General features: G+C 54.9%; 1 protein-coding gene across 1 annotated transcript; it reads left to right on the plus strand.

Annotated features, from left to right (window-relative positions):
- Window positions 1-11,463: 11,463 nt before the first annotated feature.
- On the plus strand, window positions 11,464-13,939 carry SNRPD2 (small nuclear ribonucleoprotein D2 polypeptide). The gene is made up of 3 exons (XM_030475024.1): window positions 11,464-11,578; window positions 12,485-12,664; window positions 13,159-13,939. Coding segments are annotated over exons 1-3 (357 nt in total). The 5' UTR covers window positions 11,464-11,576; the 3' UTR covers window positions 13,334-13,939.
- Window positions 13,940-14,490: the final 551 nt, after the last annotated feature.

The raw sequence follows: 14,490 nt of genomic DNA on the forward strand, positions 1-14,490 counted from the left end.
GCCCCGCCCTACAAAAACCGGCCCCAATTGCCCCCAAACCAGCCCAAAATGCCCCAAACCAGCCCAAATTACCCCAATCCAGTTCAAATTGCCTCCAAACCCACCCAAAATGCCCCAAACCAGCTCAAATTGCCCCCAAACCCACCGGAAATGCCCCAAACCAGCCCAAATTGCCCCCAAACATGCAAAAATTACCCAAATCCAGCTGAAATTGCCCCCAAACCCACCCAAAATGCCCCCAAACCAGCCCAAATTACCCAAATCCAGCTCAAATTAACCCCAAGCCCACCCAAAATGCCCCAAACATGCAAAAATTACCCAAATCCACCTGAAATTGCCCCTAAACCCACCCAAAATTCCCCAAACATGCAAAAATTACCCAAACCCAGCTGAAATTGCCCCCAAACCCACCCAAAATGCCCCAAACATGCAAAAATTACCCAAATCCAGCTCAAATTGCCCCCAAACCCACCCAAAATGCCCCAAAGCAGCCCAAATTACCCAAATCCAGCTCAAATTGCTCCCAAACATGCAAAAATTACCCAAATCCAGTTCAAATTGCCCCCAAACCCACCTGAAATGCCCCCAAACCAGCCCAAATGACCCCAAACTCAGCCAAAACCAGCTCAAATTGCCCCGAAAGAGCAAAACCCAACCCAAATTGACCCCAAACTGCCCCCAAAGTGCCCAAAATGGCCTTAAACCCACACAGAAATGCCCTAAGCTTACCCCAAGCACCCCCAGACCTTCCCCAAAAGGCCTGAAATGCGGCAATGGAGCTGAAAGTGTCCCAAAATAGCCTGAACCAGCCTGAAACGCCCCAACCTGCCCAAAACCCACCCAAATTGCCCTAAATCAGCTCAAACGATCCCTACAGTGACTTTAACTGTCCTAAACCAGCTCCCAAATAGCCCCAAACTCCACGAAATGCCCCAAACCAGCTCAAAATTCACCCCAAAACGGCTGGAATTACCCTAAATTATGCACAAATAGCCCAAACTGCCCCCAAATCAGCTCCAAACCATCCAGAAATGCCCCCAACCCCCCCCAAATTACACCCAAACACCACCAGATGCCAAAGCGTGGACGTCCAGAGCCTACTCCTAAGCTTAATGTGCGGTTAAGAGCCAGAACGTTTCCTCCTAAGAGAACCAAAGTAGAGCAGTGACAAGAAGGTGGAACCAGGAGTCATTAGTCAGGTGCTGGTAGCTGGTTCTTATTGCCCATCACCTACACATGGGGATCTCATGAGCAGTTCACTAACTTGGCAATCCGTCCATGCTTTGCCACCTAAAACTCTGTCTATTACTCTATAAAACACAGTTGGGTGCCCTAGAGCAGAGCACCCACAGCGCCAACATCCAGCCCATGCTCCTAATCCCAAGGTGCCAGTGCAGGAAGCTGCTGCTGGGTAGCCCTTAGGTCTCAACACCTCTGGAATGGTGCCATCAACAAGCCAGTTCCACCTATCTTAAACCACAACAGCCAACTAAAGCCCCATTTGTATCCTAACCTTGCGTTGAGTGCTCTCGAGTGTCCTGGAGAACCCAACGCATAGTGCAAATACCCAGACCCTGCTCCCACAGCCAAGCAGCCAGAACAGAATCCTGGTGCTGGGCATCACCTCCACAGGGTGAGCTCCACGACGGTGCCACCAATGTGGCAACCAGACCTTGCTTAGCCACCTAAAACTATCCGTGCACTGTATCTGTAAACCATATCTGCGGTGCTGGGCTTCACCTGCACATGGAGGCATCCGGAACGGTGCCACCAATATGGCAATGAAACCTGTGTAGGTGATGGCCAGCACCTTTCTGTCCTGGCGCCAGAGAGGCAGGGTGCAGATGGAGTTTTAGGTGGCAAAGGGAGGTCTTTAGATCAAAGACTCAGGTTTTGTCCTTGTAAACCCTGCTCTGGGTCTTTTTCAAGCTCTCCATCTCTCCCCTTAGAGCCTTTCTGGGATGATTTCAGTGGTCTGTGCCTCAGTTTCCCTACCTGTGAACCAGGAAGAACAGCAATTTTCCCCTGCTTCTCTGGTTTTTCCAATCGACTCTTTTGATTTAACCCCCCTCTGTGTGTCTTTGGAAAGCAGCTCCCACTAGTAAATGCTAACTAGTCCTTTTCAGTCTCAGGTTTGAGTCAGCGACACAGGCATCAGCCGTTCTGTGCTGCAGCAGAAAGAGTGTGCCGGTGACCCCAGTCCTGCACAGACAGTAAAGACAGGGTACAAAGGAAAACAGGGGGAAACAACAAAGTCTAAAGCTGTTTTTCAGGGTTCCAGCACATTCTCCACAATGTTTGCATCTTTTTGGCACTCGCTGATGTTCTGAAGAGCTTTGATGATGCTGGATTGGATTAGCAAACAGGTTTAGACCACTCCAGTAATGCTTTTGCTGGTCTCATGTTGTCAATTCTTGTTTGTTTTTCCTCAGCCTTGTTGCTGCTCTTGTCTGCTTGTGATCGTCCAGAGCAAGACTAGAGGAAACGCAGGCAAGGCTGCTGGAATCCCTTCCATCTTCTCCTTGCGCCCCAGAAACTTGATCATCTGACAGTGAGTAATATTGCTGTGCTTTTATACATCACACATAACCTGTCAAACTGCTTTATTTCCAAGTTTCCAGACTCAAATCTATCTGGAACAGAGGTGGTTCCTTCTGCTCCTGCTGAAGTCTGTTTAGAAGAGATCCCAAGCAAGGATGGCTCTGTCTAAATCACAAGTGTTATTAGTTTGGGACCATTTCATTCCCTGGAGCGGCTTCTGAAGAAACATATCAGCATATTGGGAATCCGATGGGAGATGGAAAGGGCTTTGCTAGTGTTTACTGGGACTTGAATGCTTGTGGTGGAAGGAAAACAAGAAGTAGTCATGCAGTTGCAGGAGCTGAAGAAAGTGAGACAGGTGCTTAGTAACTTGGAAATGACTTTGAATTCTTCAAGTTAGTTCTGAAGGAAGTTTCATTGCTCTCTTTGGTTCAAAGACAGGTTTCTGTTAGGCTGGGAAAGGCATTTCTAACTCTTGAAGGAGCTGGTAACCCCGTGATTTGACGCGTGGCACCTATCTACCTTCCCTTTCCCAGCAGTTCATCTGTTTGTTCTGGTCAAGCTTTGTCCTGGGATTTGCAAGTGATGTCCAGAAATGTCCGCTCTGCCTCGCAATGATTTCTCTCTAAGCTGGGAAGGCAGAGGAGCGGCCGCTGCAGGTTGTAAGGGTTGCATTGGAAAGACACGTCTTGTCCTGGTCGGTTGGGGGCTGAGCTGGGAGGAGGCAAATGGATGGAGTGATTACTCATGAGCGAGAAAAGGGCTGATAATATCTCCTGTTCAAGATGTTGCAAAAAGCTGAGGAATGGATTTTTCTTGGCAGATCGTTGCTGTGAATGTTAGTGGAGCTGTTGCGATGCAAGCCATGTGTAGGTGATGCTCAGCAGCATAGTCCTGGGACTACGGGTTTGGGAGCAGCTGCTGGACGTTTGCATTCCGTAGCTGTGCTCTGGGACACCGGAGCGCACTGAGCAGAAGGGAAGTACACAGATGGTGTTTAAGGTGGCAGAGGAAGGGCGTATTGCCATGTTGGTGGCACCGTTGCAAAGCTCACCCTGTGTAGGTAATGCCCAGCACCAGCTTTCTGTCCTGAGGGAGAGGCAGAGCCAGCCCCAGTCCTCTCCTCGCTCTCCCAGTGCTGCACTAGTCAGTAGTTGATGCTTGAGGGGGGATTTGCTAGATGACCACCACCCTCATTCCCTGACTACCACAGAGCAGAAACGAGCTGGTGATTTAGTGTTAAGGCCAGAAATAGAGAAATCAGTCTCAGGGAATGCTAGCAGGGTCGCTTCTGTAAGCTGAGGCAGCTCACCTCAGTGAGCAGAGCTAATGGTGCCAAGATTGCCACTCTTAGATGGCTATTATCATCATCCCCAGTTTTCACACGAATCAATTGAGGCCCAGGGAGAAAACAAGCACAGGGAGCCAAAAAATAGCCACGTATCATGGTGCTGAGCCCTGGGCTTGTGCTGTTTTGACTGCGATGCCTCTTTGAGGTGATGGCTGAAGGCATCTCCTTTCTCCTTGCCCTGTGTCCAGGCGCTAATGGCCTGCAACCCCCAGCACTTGAGGTTTTGTGCCTTCAGGGGAGTCTTCTTGTGGTTTGCCCATAGCGTTTTAGCAGAGCTACATCCTCCTCTGGGTCTAATACCGCATTTTGGGCTCCTTTAATCTTATGGGACGTTGACTTGTGAAGTTCCTGCAAGTGATTTCCTCCCGTTAATGGCAATTATATCCATTCTTGGGCCGTTCTTGTAGATGTGCAGGGCTGGGTGAGTGCTGGAGGCAGACCGGGGTGCTGGGATAGCCCGGGGGGACACGCTCTCTCTTGTGCTCTGGCATGGGAAGAGCTGTGGGAAACCTGAAGAAATCTGGGATTAGGGCTCGGAGGAAAATTTCCTTCCCAGCAGCTTTTCCCCAGCAGCAAAAGGCCGCTTTTGTGAAGAGACCCTGATGCGTGACACATCTGTGCAGGGCTAAAAACAGGGGGGGAAAGCAAATGGAAGCAAAACCTCCAGAGTTATTCTCTCCCCCAGCCCCGCTTTCCCTTTGCCTATTAACCAGCAAAATGGAAATCTACAGAATTGTGAGCATACGGGGTGAAAAATACTAAAAAGGTGAATAAAGTGAAACGATTTTCTGGCTGGGCAGCTGGGTTTTTGGCGTTGGTTTCGTTTGTGGGTGTCAGAATTGGGATGGGGGGGAGAACATCGCGTGCGGACTGGTGTAATGACGGTAAAACAGGCAGAGACGGACCAAGGAGACGGAATTAACCGCAGCACCATGGGCTGGACGTGGCAATAACACCCTGTCCAAGAGAGCACATGGGAGAGGGGTGGCACTGCCTGACCGGCCAGGTCCGTGCAACCCCAAATCGACCCCTTTGCGTTGGGAGAGCCTCACGTTGGCCCTCGCTCGCCGTACCCCGTGTGTGAAGCCATTGGAGTCCCCTGGGGCTGGAGCAGCTCTGGTTGGGGTGGCAGGACATGGAGCAACCCATAGTCAGAGTGATGTCCCGGTCAGAGATGAGCACTAGACGTGGAGCGCTCTTAGCAGAGCTTCTGAACGTTCTGCTTCACTTCAGTTTGCGCTTTGGGAGCTGGTTTGTGGGTCACCGGAGAGCGGTGTCCTGTGAGGATTTACACTGGTGGAGTTTAGGTGGGTGCATAAGTGGGGATATCCGTGTTGGTGGCACCGTTCCGGAGGGCACCCTGTGATAGGAAATGATGATGTGATATCTTCTGATATCAGAGAAGACAGGAGAGGAGAGAAAATGAGAAGGAGGATGAAATGAAATGAAACGAAGTGAAATGGAAAGGAAATGAAATTATATGATATGGCAATATAACATGACATAACACGATATGTTATATGATATATGATATGATACGATACAATACGATATATGATATGATACGATATGATATGAAATTATATGATACAATACAAAACTATATGATACGATACGAAACTATATGATACGCTACAATGATACGCTACGATGATATGATATGATGAAGAGGAGATGAGGTGAGATGAAATGAGAAGGAGGATGAAAGGAAATGAGATGAAATGAAATCATATGATGATATAATGTAACATGATATATCATGAGATGACGTCACGCGACAAGAAATGAAATGGACATGAAATGAAATTAAATGAGATGACACCAAATGCACATGAAATGAAAAGAAATAAAATGAAATTAAATGAAATAACATGATATGATGATGTAACATGATGTAACGATATGATACGAGAGCAGAGGAGATGATAATGAGATGAGATGAGATCGGATGGGATGAGATGAGATGAGAAGGAGGATGAACTGAACTGAACTGAATTGAAATTAAATGAAATGAAATTATGATCTAACATAACATGATATACCATGATACGACATGATATGAAATGGAAATGAAATAAAAATGAAACAAAATTAAATGAAATTAAATTTTATGATATGAAATTATATGATAAGGTATGATATAACATGATATGATATTTTCTGAGAGGAGAGAAGTATCAAATTAAATTAAATTAAATTAAATTAAATGGAAATGAAATTAAATTATATGATGCCATGAGATGAGATGAGAACAAATGAGATGCGACGAGATGAGATATGATGATATGGGATGGATGAGATGAAGATGTGGTGTGATGAGATGCGATGCGATGCGATGCGATGAAGATGAAACGGGATGAAGATGAAACGGGATGAAGATGAAACAGGATGAAGATGAGCTGAGGTGATGACATGCGATGAGATGAGGTTGGGATGAGACGAGGCGGGATCGCCTCCATCACACCCCAGCTGAGGAGGAGGAAAATGCTTTTGGGGAGGGGAGAGGAGGACTTTTCACATGTCCACCCTGAGTGGGAGCAGGTTTGGCTCCTCGGCACCAGGGAAGGCATCCTCCACCACCAGAACGTCTCCTCCCATCGGAGGGGGCAGCTCTTTGCATTCCCACTCAAGAGTGACAGCTTTGGGAGCTCAGATGCCCTGAGGTAGGAATGTGAGCAGGAGAGCTTGAGGATCTTCCCACATTTACTCTGCTTTACATGGATCCATCACTGCAAGCAGCCCCAGAGCTCTTTATTGTGTATTTCAAGGTGGACCTTGGCAGCTGAGGAGCCTCCAGCCCCTTTGCCATGGGAAGCCCCATCCCTTTATGGAGACAGTTAATGGGGGAGCTGCCTCTGCTGCTCCATCCTCCTCCTTCTGCTCTCAGCAACGTGCTTGAAGATGTTCCTCCGTGCTTGATACGGCTCCAGCCTCCTGAGGACCTGGGCAGCTCGTGGGGAAAGGCGGCTGCAACACAGGGGAACATCATCCTTTAGCTGTGGAGGTGACCCAGGACATCCCAGGGTCTTCCTCTGCAGCCCCAGGATGTGGGGATGGGGCTGCCCAACAGGCAGTGGCCACACTTACTCAGGCTGGGCTCTCTCCAGCTGGGCTGCTGCTGCCATCTCCTCTGCTGGCAAAGGGCTTTCAGCCTTTCTCCAGCTCTCCTTGCTCCTGGGCTGGGTTGGATGGTGGGGAATCCAAGGGCCTCCAATACCAAGGGCCTGCCAAGGAGGGAATGCTCTCAGCAAGCCTCATGGTGCTGTATCCAAGAGGACCTCATGGAAGGAGCCTGCAGCAGGCGCTGGTCCCCAAGAGAGAGTCAATCCCTATCCCCATACCTGGGGTGGATGCTGCTCCTCCCCTGCAGCCCAGGCTTCCCACACTGCCCATTCTGCCTTCATTTGCTCCAGCCGCTCTTGCCGGTGGGTCCTCCTCTGCTCCCACTCTGCAGCCAGCTGCCAGACCTCCTGGACGGGACGGGAATCCATCAGGACTAGGCTCAGCTCCTTCGGGGCTGGCCCATGTTGCTGTCCCTTTGCCTCAGCATGTACCTGCAGCGCTCTCTTGCAGGCTTCATCTGATGGGAGGGCAGCGGTGGGCTTGGCTGCAGGAGCTGTCTCCAGCCCACCTGTATCCATTGGCCTGGGGGAGCAGGGAGGCACCAGAGCAGTCAGCATGAGCACGGGGCACTTGGTGTCCCACTGTCACCCACTGCCAGAAGCTGCAGGGGAGATGGGGCCATTCCCCATAGCAAGGGGGAGCCTTTCCTGAGCCCCATCGGATGGGTGTTGTAAGGCCAAGCAAAGGCTTGTTGCGTGCACCAATGGCTGCATCTTCCCCACCAAAAGAGAATCATAGAATCGTAGAATGGTTTGGCTTGGAAAGGACCTTGAGATCATCCAGTTCCAGCCCCCTGCCATGGGCAGGGACACCTCGCACTAAACCATGGTGCTCAAGGCTCCATCCAACCTGGCCTCGAACACCGCCAGGGATGGAGCATTCGCAGCCTTTATGGGCAACACATTCCGGCGCCTCACCACCCTCACTGTAAAGAACTTCTTCCTTATATCTAACCTGAACTTCCCCTGTTTCAGTTTGGACCTGTTACCCCTTGTCCCTAATGAAGAGTCCTTCTCCAGCATCCTTATAGCCTCCTTCGGACACTGGAACAGTTTGGGCGCAAAGGGACCTTAAGTGGTCACCTAATCCAGCTCCCCTCCACAAACAAGTGTGGGCATGTGCCAGGGACCTTCCCACAGCCCTACACATCCAAAGGGAATGTCTCTCCTACCTGGATGCAAGGTCCCTTTCCCACCATAATCTCACCTCCCAGGCTTCTTCCCTGTGTCCTGCTGCCTCATGCCAAGCATCTTGCCGGAACGTCCCTCTGCCTCTAGGGAAGGAGGGAGGTCTCCAGAGCAGCCCCATAGGGACCACGTTTGGAGGTGGGCTTTGGTCCTACAGCTATACCTGGATCGAAAGGCCCCATTCCTGTTCCCCTGCGGAGCCTGGGCCTTGCTGCAGCCTTCCTGTGCCAAGTGGAGAACGCCTTGGCCGCTGCTTGCTCCACAGCTTGGATGACCACAACCAGCTGCAACCTGGAAAGCAAACGGGGACATGGTCGCTCCAGGATTGATCCCTGACTTGATGCTGAGCCCCAGGAGGTGGGATGTCCAAGGAAAAGGCGCTCACTTTGGGAATGCGATGGCAGGAGCCGCCGGCATCTCCTGATGGAAGAGGACCGCGCTCGGCATCCACAGCCTCTGCAAAGTGACATGGAGCTGCTGGGAGGATCCCAAGAAGGATTCCTTCCAGGGTCTGAAGGGTGCTGGAGAGGGACCTTCACCAGGAGTGATAGGACAAGGCGGAATGAGCTCAAACTGAAACAGGGGAGATTGAGATGAGGTTTTAGGCAGAAGCTCTTCCCCGTGAGGGTGGTGGGACACTGGCACAGGGCTGCCCAAGGAAGTTGTGGATGCTCCATCCCTGGCAGTGTTCAAGGCCAGGTTGGACAGAGCCTTGGGTGACATGGTCTAGTGTGTGGCATCCCTGCCCACGGCAGAGGGTTAGAACTGGATGATCTCAAGGTCCTTTCCAACCCAACCCATTCCATGATTCTATGAAGGACCCTGAGGCTGCCTTTGCTCACGAAGCGGGTGGCAGGAGGATGGGGAAAGGCGTTTGGGTGGCTCAGCCTTCCACAGGCTTCCCAAAGCCCTGAGCACGCACCGTGTGGAGCAGCGCCATCCAGCCGGCTCTGCTCTCCAGCGCCCTGACGCAGGAGGGGTAGAACCTCATGCACAGGGCATCGTCCTTGCAGCACAGGACACCGATGTCCTTGAAGACGAAGGGGAGGGACTGCCCGTTCCTCAGTTGCAGGCAGTACAGGAGGATGGTCTCCTGCACACAGTCCTCCACCATGTGCCGTGGGAAAGAGGTGACTCGTGAGAGCTGCCTGTAGTTGAGAGGCTTCATCTTGACGTTGTCTACAAGGAAGAGGAGCATCGTCACGGCCAAGATTCCGTACAAGTTTCCATGCAGAATGCCCAAGAAGAAGCAGCTCTCGGGGAATGGGTTGTATGGGAGGAGCTCAAGGCATCCCCCATCCTTTGGAGGCAATTGCCAAAGAGCACCACGGAGGGGGAAAGCGGAGGATGGCCATTGCCTGCTCACCGGGGATGACCACGGAGGGGGAAAGCGGAGGATGGCCATTGCGTGCTCACCGGGGATGACCACGGAGGGGAACGTGAACTCCTGCAGACATAACGTGTCCCAGTCCAGCTGGAAGACAGGTCTTCGGGTGACGTAGACCACTTCTTCCCCATGGAATCGCTCTTGGACAGTAGCAAAGGTCCCGATTCCTGTGAGCAGGACACCCTGCTCAAGCAAGAGACAAGAAGGCTCATGAGGGAGCACTTTAGAGATGGGAGAAGGCTCCTGTTCTCCATTGGTTTTCTTCCCCTTGGCTAACACCCCTTGGCTAGAGAGGATCCGAGGCATTCCCTACACAGGGAGTACGGATTCCTGGCCTTATCCTTGCCATGCCCTCAGCACATTGACCAAGCTGTGGGCGCACAGGTTTGTCTTGGTGTCCTTCCATGATGCTCAGGAAGGGATCGCTCCCCAGGGCCCAGGCTCTACATGGCAAAGGGGGACCAAGACACCAGCCCACCTTGTCCAGCTTCAGCTGCCCCAGGATGTACGTAGACACAGCATCCCAGATAGCTACAACCTCTGCAAAGCAAAGGGAAGAAGTGTCAGGCTCCAGGGCCAGCCAGCTCCTCGCCCAGGGGGTCCACAGTGACCATCCCTGCTCCAACCCATGAGGAAGGAGCCCCCCAAGCCCTCACCCGTGGTGGAGAGCTGCAGGAGTGTAGGGAAAAAGCTGCTGAGCTCCAAGCTGATGCTCACGCTGCAGCATCCCTCCATCCCGCTGCCCGCTCGCCCTCGGCTCATGGAAGGGGATGTTCTCTGCATCTCGCGGCCAGAAGCTCCTCTCCAGCCGCACTGGTGCCAGTGGGGGTCCCCCTGCACAGCCCCACTGCGCGCCAAGCAACAGCCGTGGCAACGGGAGGTGTATTGTGAGAGCAGCAGGGAGGCAGCGCAGGGCGACACAGAGATTTCCCCTCTTGTCCTAAGGAATCATCACCCCTTTTATTCCATGGCCTTATCCCAACACCCCAAATGCCCCCAGCACCAACCGCTGGGCAGCAGGGTTGGGATTGCTGCAGCTTGGCAAGGGATGGGGTCATGGGATCGTGGAATGGGTTGGGTTGGAAAGGACCTTAAGATCATCCAGTTCCAACCCCCTGCCATGGGCAGGGACACCTCAAACTGAACTCTGTCGCCCAAGGCTCCATCCGGCCTGGCCTTGAACAGCGGCTCATGGGGAGCTTGGCTTGGTTGAACTCCATGAGGGTGGCACTGGGGAGGCCAGAAGGTGTCATCCCATTGTCCTTCAAGGGCAGATGTGCTGTAGGCTGCTGGAAAGACGTCCCTAGCCATGGCCATTTGAGGGGTAGAATGATGAGGGGGATGGAGTTAGAGGCAGAGGAGGGGTAATCGAGGTACGGGGGAAGATCACTGCCTGGTCTCGAATGTACTCAAGTGATTGATGGCACAAGGGTTAGAAGAGCCCTGGGGGGAGTTAAAGTCCGTTGTGGGGGGGTCTGTGGTGTCCCCAACTCATAGAAGGTGACAAAAGGGGTCCCTAGGAGGACCAAAGACACTTGGGGGTGTCCAATAGAGACCTGGTGGTGCCCAAAAGACCTTGGCTGGCACAAAGAGACACGTGGGTCCCCAAAAGAGGCCTTGGGGGGACCCCAAGAGACATGTGGGTCCCCAAAAGAGGCTTTGGGGGGGGCCCAAAGAGGACCTGGGGTGCCCCAAAGAGACCTCCACCTACACCGGGAGCTACGACCGCAGCGGAGCGCGGTTCGCCCGGTGCGAATCCCCCTGCCCCGCCTCTTGGTACCGCCCACCCCTCCGACCACACCCCCTTAAGGCTAAGCCACGCCCCCTCATCCGCAGCCAGCCAGGCTCCGCCCCATCCACTTGGCCCCGCCCCTCCTCTGGGCGGGCCCATCGGGCCGCGCCCTCCGGGGGGGGGTTCCTGTTCCTGTTCGTGTCGTTCCTGAGTCGGAAGTGGCGCGTGAGGCCGGTGCGCGGGAGCGGAGCCACCATGTGAGAACGGGAACGGGATCGGGATCGGGAATGGGATGGGGGTGGGATGGGGATGGGAATGGGGATGGGGATGGGAACAGAAATGGGATGGGGATGGGAATGGGAATGGGACCGGTAAAGGGAACGGGACCGGTAGCAGGGACGGGAACAGGAATAGGAGCCGGGATGGGAAAAAGGGCAATAGGGGTGTCCCCATCCCCGTGTCCCCATCCCGGTGTCGCGGCCACCTCATTCCCCATCGGAACCTCTGTCCCCATTGCTCCTTCACTGCCCCTATTGCCCCCCATTGCCCCCTCCCTGCCCCCATTGCCCCTTCACTGCCTCCATTGCCCCCTCCCTGTCCCCATTGCCCCTTCACTGCCCCCATTGCCCCCATTGCCCCTTCTCTGTCCCCATTGGCCCCTCCCTGCCCCCATTGTCCCCATTACCCCCATTGCCCCTTCACTGCCCCCATTGCCCCCCATTGCCCCTTCACTGCCCCCATTGCCCCTTCCCTGCCCCCCGTTGCCTCTTCACTGTCCCCATTGCCCCTTCCCTGTCCCCATTGGCCCCTCCCTGCCCCCATTGCCCCATTACCCCCATTCCCCCCTCACTGCCCCCATTGCCCCCATTACCCCCATTGCCCCTTCACTGCCCCCATTGCCCCCCACTGTCCCCTCTCTGCTCCCATTGTCCCCATTGCCCCCTCCCTGTCCCCATTGCCCCCCATTGCTCCCTCACTGCCCCCCTTGCTCCCCATTGCCCCCCATTGCCCCCTCCCTGTCCCCATTGCCCCCCACTGTCCCCTCTCTGCTCCCATTGTCCCCATTGCCCCCTCCCTGTCCCCATTGCCTCCCATTGCCCCCATTGCTCCCCATTGTCCCCATTGCCCCCTCACTGCCCCCATTGCCCCCGTTGCCCCCGCAGGAGCCTCCTGAACAAGCCCAAGAGCGAGATGACGCCGGAGGAGCTGCAGAAGCGGGAGGAGGAGGAGTTCAACACGGGGCCCCTCTCGGTCCTCACGCAGTCGGTGAAGAACAACACCCAGGTCCTCATCAACTGCCGCAACAACAAGAAGCTCCTGGGACGCGTCAAGGCCTTCGACAGGTCCCTCTGCATGGCCCCAAGAGGCTCCCCCATGGCCCTTGGCAGCCTCTGGTGTCACCCATCCTGCTCCGCTTTACCCTCATGGGGTACAAGGTCCCCACCGTGGTCCCACCATGGTCCACAATGTGCTCCTGACTCACCCTTGTGTGCCCCAAGGGCCCCCCTTGCTCCTGCTCCTTCTCCTCTGGGTCACCCCAGTGTCATAAACATCCCCATTGGTCACCACAGCACCCCCAAAGTGTCCCTTTGAGTCCCCCATGGCCCGTCCTTTTGGGTCCCGAAGCCCCCCCCGATCCCTCTGTGTTCCCCTTTGGGGTCTCCAGGTCCTACTGGGTGTCCCTCCCCATGTTGTTGGGTCCTGCTTGCTCTGGTGTCCCTTGATCTTCCCGCACTCCCCAACCCCTTGTATCCCCATAGGGGTGGCACAACTCCCCCTTGGCCATGTCTTGACGGGGGGGACACCCCAATACAAGTGTCATTGCCCCCCCCCCCAGGCACTGCAACATGGTGCTGGAGAACGTGAAGGAGATGTGGACCGAGGTGCCCAAGAGTGGGAAGGGGAAGAAGAAGTCCAAACCCGTCAATAAGGACCGGTACATCTCCAAGATGTTCCTACGTGGAGACTCCGTCATCGTTGTCCTGCGCAACCCCCTCATTGCTGGGAAGTAGGGATCCCCCCCCCCCGGGATGGGATGGTCCCATCCGGGGTGGATGAACCCCCCTGGATTCCCTTAGGGTTGCCTGGAATCTCTTAGGATTACCTGGACCCCCCCCCATCAGATTGCAAAGAGCCTTCCAGAATTCCCTGGAACCCATCTTGGGATGGGATGAACCCGCCTGGATTGCTTGGGACCCCCTTTGGGATGGGATGAACCCCCCTGGATTGCTTGGGACCCCTCTTGGGATGGGATGAACCCCCCTCCAGATTCTCTGTTACCCCCCACGATCCTCTGGGACCCCCACAGGATTCCCTGGAACCCCCCCTGGATTCCATGGAACAGCCCCAGGATTGTTTGAATCCCCCATATTCCCTGGAACCCCCCCCAATATGGGTTGAACCCCCCCCCCACATACCCTGGACCCACACTGGGGCTCCACACTCCAACCTCAGGCCATACCAGGACCCCCCCCCCATCTCCCTATGGGGACCCCCAACACCTTGTCCCCCCCCAGGCTCTCACATAAGGGTTCTTGCCCCCCCCGGGGGTATTTGGGGGGGTCCTCTCTGTGTGTGTGTGTGTGTGTCCATAGGCAATAAAGCCGGTTCGTTCCTTCCCGGTGTCACCTTTGTGTGTGTGTGTCCCCCAGGGCCCCTTTTACCCCCCCCAAGTTTACCCCCCGTGGTACTGGCGGGGGGGCGTGGCGTGTTTCCCGCGCTGGGCTATTGGCTCCGCCCCTTCTGAGGAGTCGTCCAATCAGAGCAGGTGCAGCGGCCCCGGGCCGCGCCTTTCCGGCGCTGGCCACGCCCCCCCCCCACCCGGCTCAGCTTCGCGCCAGCGTCGCCCGCTCGAGGTGGGAACGTGGAAGTTCCGGAGCTGGGATCGGCCTCGGAATGGAGCCAACCGGGAATGGGGCCCTGTGGGCACGGGACACCCCCATGGGGCCCGAGAACAGCCCCCATGGGGCCCGAGAACACCCCCCATAGGGCCCGGGACCCCCCAGTGGGGCCTGAGACCCCTTCAGTAGGGCCTGGGACACCCCCCACCAATAGGGCCTGAGGCCCCCCCAAAGGACATCGACCCCCCGCCCAACAGGGCCTGAGACCCCCCCGAATGGGGCCTGAGGCCCCCCCCCATAGTACCCGGGACCCCCCAATAGGGCCCGAG

Source organism: Strigops habroptila, unplaced genomic scaffold (assembly GCF_004027225.2).
Source record: "Strigops habroptila isolate Jane unplaced genomic scaffold, bStrHab1.2.pri NW_022045628.1_ctg1, whole genome shotgun sequence".
In the NCBI taxonomy this organism is placed as follows: Eukaryota; Metazoa; Chordata; class Aves; order Psittaciformes; family Psittacidae; genus Strigops; species Strigops habroptila.